Genomic DNA, 7,989 nt, shown 5'->3' with positions numbered 1-7,989 from the left:
ACAACTTTAGATATCCAGCTGTGGATGTTGCTTTTTGGTAGTTTCAAATAGTGGCTTTCGCAAGATTCTACATAAAATGTGGTAAAAATACCACGGTGTAATCAATTTTCGGACTGATCATTCAAAAATAACCAACGTTTACGAAGTCAATGAAAAATAGCCACTATTTTGCTGCAACAGCGACCGGTCCAGCATAATATACTGGAGTTCGGTACACCTGTGTATGAACTCCAGCATATTATGCTGGACCTGTATACTTTGCTGACTCCAGTATAATATATTGGAGACTGGAGCACCGGTGCTCCAAACTTCAGTATATTATACTGGACAATTATACTTGCTGGAACTACAATATATTATGCTGGAGTTCTAGTGTACTTATGCTGGAACTCCATCATATTATGCTGGAGTTCCAGCATACTTATCCTGGAACTCCAGTATAATATATTGACGTATTTTTCGGGTTTTGAACAGTGTTTTCGCTCAGATTTATCTTTACATGAAAAATGGCTAAATTTCGATTACTTTTGAAACTGTGCTATTTTTGAACGACCAGTTGTAAATCTGGCTATTTTTGAATTTCTCCCTAAAATGTGTTGGCTTATTATCATAATTGACTTGCAAAATGGATTATGGGCTGCGGTGGGTTTTAAGGTTTGGGAAATTGACTTGCAAAATGGATTATGGGCTGCGGTGGGTTTTAAGGTTTTACTTGGTGTCTCAAATGTGGAAATAGCACGGGTTAATCAGTTTTCGGATTGGTAATTGAAAAATGACCAGCATTTGTAAAGTCATTGAAAAATAACCACTATTTTGCTGCAACACGAAAAGTTTCAGCATAATATACTGGAGATTGGTGCACCTGTGTATGAATTTCCAGCATATTATGCTAGAACTCCAGCACATAAAAAGTTCCAGCATAATATACTGGAGATTGGAGCACTTGTGTATGAACTTCCAACATATTATGCTGGACCAATATTTATGCTGAAACCCTAATATATTATGCTGGAACTTCAGTATATTATACTAAAAGTTCACATGTAAAAAATTCGAACTCCAGTATATAATGCTGGAATGTTTTTCGGATTTTGAACAGTATTTTCGTTCAGATTTATCTTTACATGAAAAGTAGCTAAATTTCGATTACTTTTGAAACTATGGCTATTTTTCAATTTCCACTTGTAAATCTAGCTATTTTTGAATTTCACCCGAATATACAACACATTCAAAATATAGCATATAGTCAAATAAGGTTGATTTCCTAAGGTAGATTCCCTCAAGCCAAGCTAGGCAAGATACTTACCTTATAAAAGCCCAACCAATATTTCAAAGTCGTCTTTCCTTTAGAAATCTTTTTCGGCTACCAGGTATAAATAATTTCCGGCGTGGGCTAAAAGTGATAATACCTCAAAAAAAATTGAAAACAATATTTGTTCATGAAATATGGTTAGTTTTTGAAAAACAAAATAGGATTTTTTTCCCAGGTTCCCAAAAACTGGTTTAAGATAGTTTTTGGGTAAAAAATTTCCTTCCACTCACAAAACTTTAACTTTTTTTAAAAATAAAATGCATGTCAATACACAACTTCAACTTTCAAAAATTAGTATTCAACACAAAATTTCAAAAACCCATTTTTCAAGTTTCAATCAAATCTATATCCAAATGCTTGCTTTATATTAGTTTTAAGCAACTCGGCTTGTTATGGAGTAATATTTTAATTATTATTTAAAAAAAAAATATTATTAACGCACATTTACATAAGGAAAAAAAATGTGAATTTCCTTTCTTTTAGAAAACTTTCCTATGAACATCCACATTTTAATACTATTGTTTACAACATTTTATGGGTTTCATCTGCATGTTCTAAGAGTACAAGGTACTCTCGTTTAGTTAGTGCAGGTGTAATACGTGGAAATCCAAGAAGCTAAGGGGATCAAAATAGATCTTGGCTTTTTAATGACATATTTTGTTTGCAGTTTCACAAGTTTTAGTCATGTCATTGTATAGGGTAAAATATGTTTATATTAAATGATCGCATAAGGAAGTGACACGTGGAGCCGAAAACATAAGATAGTTGAATCCGAAGGCAACGACCTTGAGAAAATGATACTCATAAAGATGAAATAAATGCTTGTCACCCGGTAGCGTTTAGTGATGAATATTCTACAACATTAAGTTCACGACCCGTTATAAGGAATATGGCATTCCATGCCTGCCGTTACACATTCTTCATTGGCCATCATAATTGACATTAAAGAGGGGCTTGGTCCTAGGACCTTGTTCCCTAAGTGTAGCTATAAATAGTAAGCTCTATTATCATTGTAAAGGATACGAATTTTCTGGCAAAAAGACATGCTACACTCTATTCAAAGCTTATCGTTGCTATTGTCCCCAGAAGTCCCGTTCCCGGAATTGCTATATCTGCTATTTTATCTCTCTTTCAAGGTTAATATTCATTTTGTCTAATTCGTCTATTATCTTAGGATCAAATTAATTCATTTGTCTATAAATTACATATAAATTTAACTGTACCGTTTTACGGGTAAACAATCACCAACTCAGGACTTGTCTTGCATGAGTGAACAGGGGCAGAGCTAGGGGATTGGAAGGGGTTTATCTGAACTATCTTTGTCGGAAATTTTATATAAGAGTAAAAATTTTATGTGTATATGGTAGATGTTGTATCTCTTTGGCTTCTTTTATTTTTTTAATTCCATGTGAAAATCCTGCCTCTGCAGGGTCTCCCAGCACGAAGCAACTATCCTTGTGAGAATTTTTGCGTTTGTAGGAAAGACCCTGTCAGTACCTCTATGGCTTTCAAATGTCTGAATATGATTATAGGCCTTATGGCCACCTTTTCTGGTGCTTCAAGGAAATAGTGACACACACTATAGTGACACACTATATACAGTGGCGGAGCCAGAATTTTCATTAAGGGGGTCAAAATATAAAGTAATAAACTCACCAAAAAGTCTATATTTGGAAGTGAAAAAGAAAAATATAATTAGCTATAAAAAGTTATAACGTACACTAGTTGTTGTGTAGTCATGCAAATTTACTAGTTTCCTTTCTTTTACCATGGACACTAGAAAGAAGCACTATTGAGAATTATTGGTTTGAATAATTTCGATAAAGAGATATTAATCTGCATTTGGTTGGATTATAGGATACATCACAAGTTGTAAGGGTCTCCATAGTTCAGGATCCATAGATAATTTTAGACTAGATTTGTTTGATTAGCCTATGGAAATGGTTATTTAAGTTATGAGATGTGATAATGATCTTAATTTCAAATGCACTCTTCACCTTTTGCTCTGGTACATTTCGCGTTGTTAACCTCTAACAGCGCTCATTTGAATATGTGATAAATCTTTCTCATTGCAATCATTCGGTAAGTAAATTCCAGCAAGATATTGCTGAAGGGGTGCCTTGGTGTAACTGGTAAAGTTGTTGCCATGTGACTAGGAGGTTACGTGTTCAAACAGTGGAAACAGACTCTTGCAGAAATGCAGGGTAAGGCTGCGTACAATAGATCCTTGTGGTCCGGCCCTTCCCGGACCCTGCACAGAAACTTAGTGCACTAGACTGCCTTTTTTTATATTGCTTGAGGGACATTGGTTCTGCTATATCCATCCATTTCTTTAAAGAATCCCCTTGGACCGGTGATAATTTAGAGTGCATATGCTTAAGCCACAATGCTGAACTATATGATCAACATAAGATGTTGATCATAATTGTCATCTAAGAGAAAAAAAGAGCTTTATTTTACGAGAATTGTCTATTGAGAAGCCTATATCTCTCTCTACACATGACATTGTTTTTAGTAGCATTGCTAAAACCAACTGGCCAACATCAACATAAAAGACAAGAATATGAGCACCAAGTTATTGTATGAACCTGTTAACATGATTGCTGCTGAAGGAGGGGAAGCAGCAGCAGGACCAGCTGGGATATCAACAACAGCAGAAGAATCTTCCTTAGCACAAGCGTATTTACAGCGACTCGGACGAACGACCCTGTAAACTCCACTACTTACAAGGACATACATATCCTTGTTGTTGTCCTCACCATATGAAAAAATGTAGCCCAACGATGGAACTGAGCTTCCAGGAACAAAGGTACAATCTATTGGTGATTTCTGAGCACAGTTGAAAGATATTTGAGTGGTGTTAAATATTCCACTGTTCTCTGGATTTTCAGTGCCTGCCCACATGGAACCTGCATACAGATCCGCAAAAAGATACCTGCAAAATTTCATCTGTCATTACCATTGTAAGATATCCTCGAGATACACTAGTTTGTAGGGGTGAAACCATGGTGAGCTAAAGTGTTAAAAAGGGGACGAGTAGAGCTAAAATCACATAGAATAGAGTCGTCTCGAGACACCTATAATCTCTTGGAACCCATGCAGACCTAGCAAAAAATAGGGCACGATGGAAGAAAAATATATATATAGGTGATACCAATTCGTTGGGATTAAGTTCTAGTCATGTTAGTACGTTTACTTAATATTCAATATTTTTTAGGAGTCTTCAAGTCCGACTAGAGATTTATGTGCCAGTAATAAATATAGAGAATTTCTTGTACTTTTTATTTTTGATTATATAATACTGGACTAAGATGAACTTAAACAGAGGAACATAGGTAGTGAAGATCCATATAGCCAAACCCGACTTGCTTATGATTAAGGCATAGTTGTTGTTGTATTACCAAAAAGGGATGCATTCAAGAAAAAGTTAAGAGTATGAAGAACAAGAAAAAGAAAAAGAAATAGAAATGTGTGAGATCAAATTTGTGGAATGCAAAAAATTTCCCTGTCAAAATCATATTGATCCAAAGTATCAAATCAATATTTGTTCTTTCTTTAAGTAGACTCACCTTCCATGCATGCAGGGATCAGTGATGGACCTATAGAAGTATCCACCAGTAATTGAGGCTGACCCTACATTCTTATTCACATCTGAATGATTGTATCTCATAACCGGGAAAATTGGGTTTATTGAGCTTATAGATGTATTTCCTCCTGGTGATTTTTGAGGGGTGTAGAGATAGGGACCCTCGTAGGCTCGCCAACCATAGTTACCACCCTTGCTGATTATATTCACCTCTTCAAATTTATCCTGTGAGACAATCATATTTATTTGCAGTTAATGCAAATGAACAGAATTCTGGAGCTCGAAAGGGGACACCTTCAAGAGAACATCGACAAGGCCTATAAGTAAAGCTTGAAGAGTAAAGTTTCTTGTACTTTACCTGTCCTACATCTGCACACATGAAGTAAGATGGCCTTGAAGAATCAAAACTGCAGCGCCAAGGATTACGCATTCCTAGTGCCCAAATTTCAGGCTGCAATTCTTTATCTTCAATGTAAGGATTATCCTTTGGTATGGAGTAGTTTCCCCATAAACCGAGCTTGGTCATCTCAGCTTCACCTATGGGAATATGCACCAGATGCAAAATAAGGGGCAGGAAATGATAAATCAGTAGAATAAAATAGTGAAATCTAAATTCACTTTAACATGTTAGATAGTTCAACACTTTCCATGTGAGGTTCAAGCCTTTTGCAAATGGGAAGCCACTTACTAGGTGTGCTATCAACATCAAGCCTTATAATCTTTCCCAGTAATGACTTCTTGTTTTGGGAAAAGTTGTAAGGATCACCTATACCTCCACCATCACCCATCATGAAGTACAAATATCCGTCTGTCGGTCCAAAAAGAATCTGGCCCCCGTGATGTGCTGTAAACGGAAGGCCCATGGTGAATATCCTTCTGACTTCTTTTGGATTGGCAGTTTTTGCCTGGAAATTTGAACTACATTTATCAATCATTCAGAGCTAAACAAAGGAGAGAGAAATAAATCCAATAGACCGCGAAAGTTACCTCTGATGGCTGAGATGCTTTCCCACTAACAGTAAATTCTGCAATTACAGCTTGATATTGGCACGGTTCAGAACCACTATCACTAGGTAATTTTGATGGATCACAATCCACATCTGAGTTACAAGAACATCTTCCTCCACATCCAGGCCATGCTTGCTTATCGCAATTAAATGAAGCAAAGAATCTTCCATTTTGTGAGAACTTTGGATGAAATGCAATCCCCATCATCCCAAGCTCAGTATCAAAATGAACTTCATCCGTTAAGTCAAGGAAAGGATTAGCTTCATCAAGCTCTAATAACTTTCCTGAATCGACTTCAGGAATGGTAGCCAACCATATTTTCCCTTGCTGATTCGAGAAGAAAGCACGACTAGAGCCATCAGGATGTGCAACCATATTGAGGTAACTACCATTTCCAATTTTCTCGAGGCACAAACCGCCTGGAGGATTTGGAGATGTGGTTGTATTTAAGGCAACAGGTTCTCCAGCAAAGCATACTGATCCATCACCAGAAGCTCCACCAAATGCATTACAGAAATCGGTTTGTGATTGCCAGAGATCCGTCAACTTCGTGAAATTGGACTTGACAGAAGCAGCAAAAGGAGAACCAATGATAGACACATTTTGACAAGTTGTCCATACTTTAGAGCAAAAGTCATTCTTAGATTGGCTACTTTGGGATGAATTTGCTGAAGACGAGGAGTTGCATAGGATCGGAAGTTGTCGAGGAACAGAATTAGTTCTGAACAGCTCTGCTGAAAATTTATCACACTTCTGCAAAAGGTGAAAATACAGAATTCCATGCATCAAGAGTCAATGAGGAATTAAGATCACTGCATATCTATATGTGATTACTTATAAATCCTTAACTACTACTATCAGGATACTAGTATACCAAAATTCCTAGCCACTTTTAAATTATTGAAAACTTCCAAAATAGAATCAGCACAGAGATTTCAGAGAAGTGGAGTATTTTGTGCTTCACAAACAAAATAAAATGGAAGGTAACAGATTCAAAAATGGTAGATTTAAACCTCATACAGCTACAACTTGATATTGTGAAACAATTATAGGAATTACAAAGACCATCTTCTTACCGCACAGAGGAGAGATTTTACAAGAGAAGTACATCCAGGATCAGTAATGTTCATAGCATTAAACTGGGCCTGAAGTTGTTTATCATCAGTGGAATTGCAGCATGAAGTTCCATTATAAGGACAGAATGTTAGAGGAGACTTTTGCTGAATAGGAGCTCCTGTAAACACATGAGGTTATTGGAATTAAAACCAGAATAGATAACTGCAAATAACAAGTTTTTCAAGACAAAACTTGTAATCGCCCAGTGCAAATGCTGAAACTTACTTGAATCAGTACACAAAGGAAGTGAAAAAGAAGGACAAAGAAGATTGAAAAGAATGATGAATATGATGAAAGGAGTCCTTCCCATGATTCCTAGTTGAAGTCAAAAGCACTAGAAATTAAGTTCTATTTGCAGCTACATTAGAGTGAGTCTTTTCAACATTTGAAACATCCTCAGTTCCTATTCCTAAAAGGAAACAGATTAAGTACTGCAGAGACAAAAGCAAGATCATCTATAAAAATGACATCTTTTGGATGCTACCAACTCCTGTATTATTGGTCTTATGTTCCCATCTATCCCTTTGCAAACTTTAATCTGCATTTTTCTCTTAATTACAAGGGTCATTTGACATTATGTGTTGTCTATAGAAATGGGAGGCCCCATCTCTAAGCAGTTGACTTTACATGATATATAAATTCTTGCCATAAATACAACTAGAATAAAATATTGCATGGTTTTCCAACTAGGGCAAAACAAAAAAGGGCAGCCCGGTAGACAAAATATTCCGTATTCACGCAGGATCCGGGAAGGGCCGTACCCCAAGGGATATGATGTAGGCAGGAGGTAGCCTACCACTACTAGAAATCCGGTAAAAAGCGACCACAAAAAGCGACCAAAGTTGGTCGCTTATAGGCCTAAAAAAGCGACCAAACATGTCTGGTCGCAATATTGCTGGTCCCTTTATTTTAGGGACCAAAGTTTAGCGACCAACTTTGGTCTCTAAGGTAAAAGGACCAAATATTC

The 7,989-nt window shown here is 36.7% G+C and overlaps 1 protein-coding gene across 1 annotated transcript; it reads right to left on the bottom strand.

The window, feature by feature from the left end:
- Nucleotides 1-3,745: 3,745 nt before the first annotated feature.
- LOC107770599 (HIPL1 protein-like) lies at nt 3,746-7,617 on the bottom strand. The gene is made up of 7 exons (XM_016589919.2): nt 7,248-7,617; nt 6,983-7,140; nt 5,886-6,659; nt 5,587-5,803; nt 5,257-5,435; nt 4,882-5,123; nt 3,746-4,247 (listed from the first exon to the last, which is right to left on the bottom strand). Exons 1-7 carry the CDS (start codon nt 7,330-7,332, stop codon nt 3,836-3,838), a joined length of 2,067 nt encoding a protein of 688 aa, XP_016445405.1. The 5' UTR covers nt 7,333-7,617; the 3' UTR covers nt 3,746-3,835.
- Nucleotides 7,618-7,989: the final 372 nt, after the last annotated feature.

This window comes from Nicotiana tabacum, chromosome 8 (genome assembly GCF_000715075.1).
Source record: "Nicotiana tabacum cultivar K326 chromosome 8, ASM71507v2, whole genome shotgun sequence".
NCBI classification, from domain to species: Eukaryota; Viridiplantae; Streptophyta; class Magnoliopsida; order Solanales; family Solanaceae; genus Nicotiana; species Nicotiana tabacum.
This window is presented reverse-complemented; position numbering and strand designations above follow the sequence as displayed.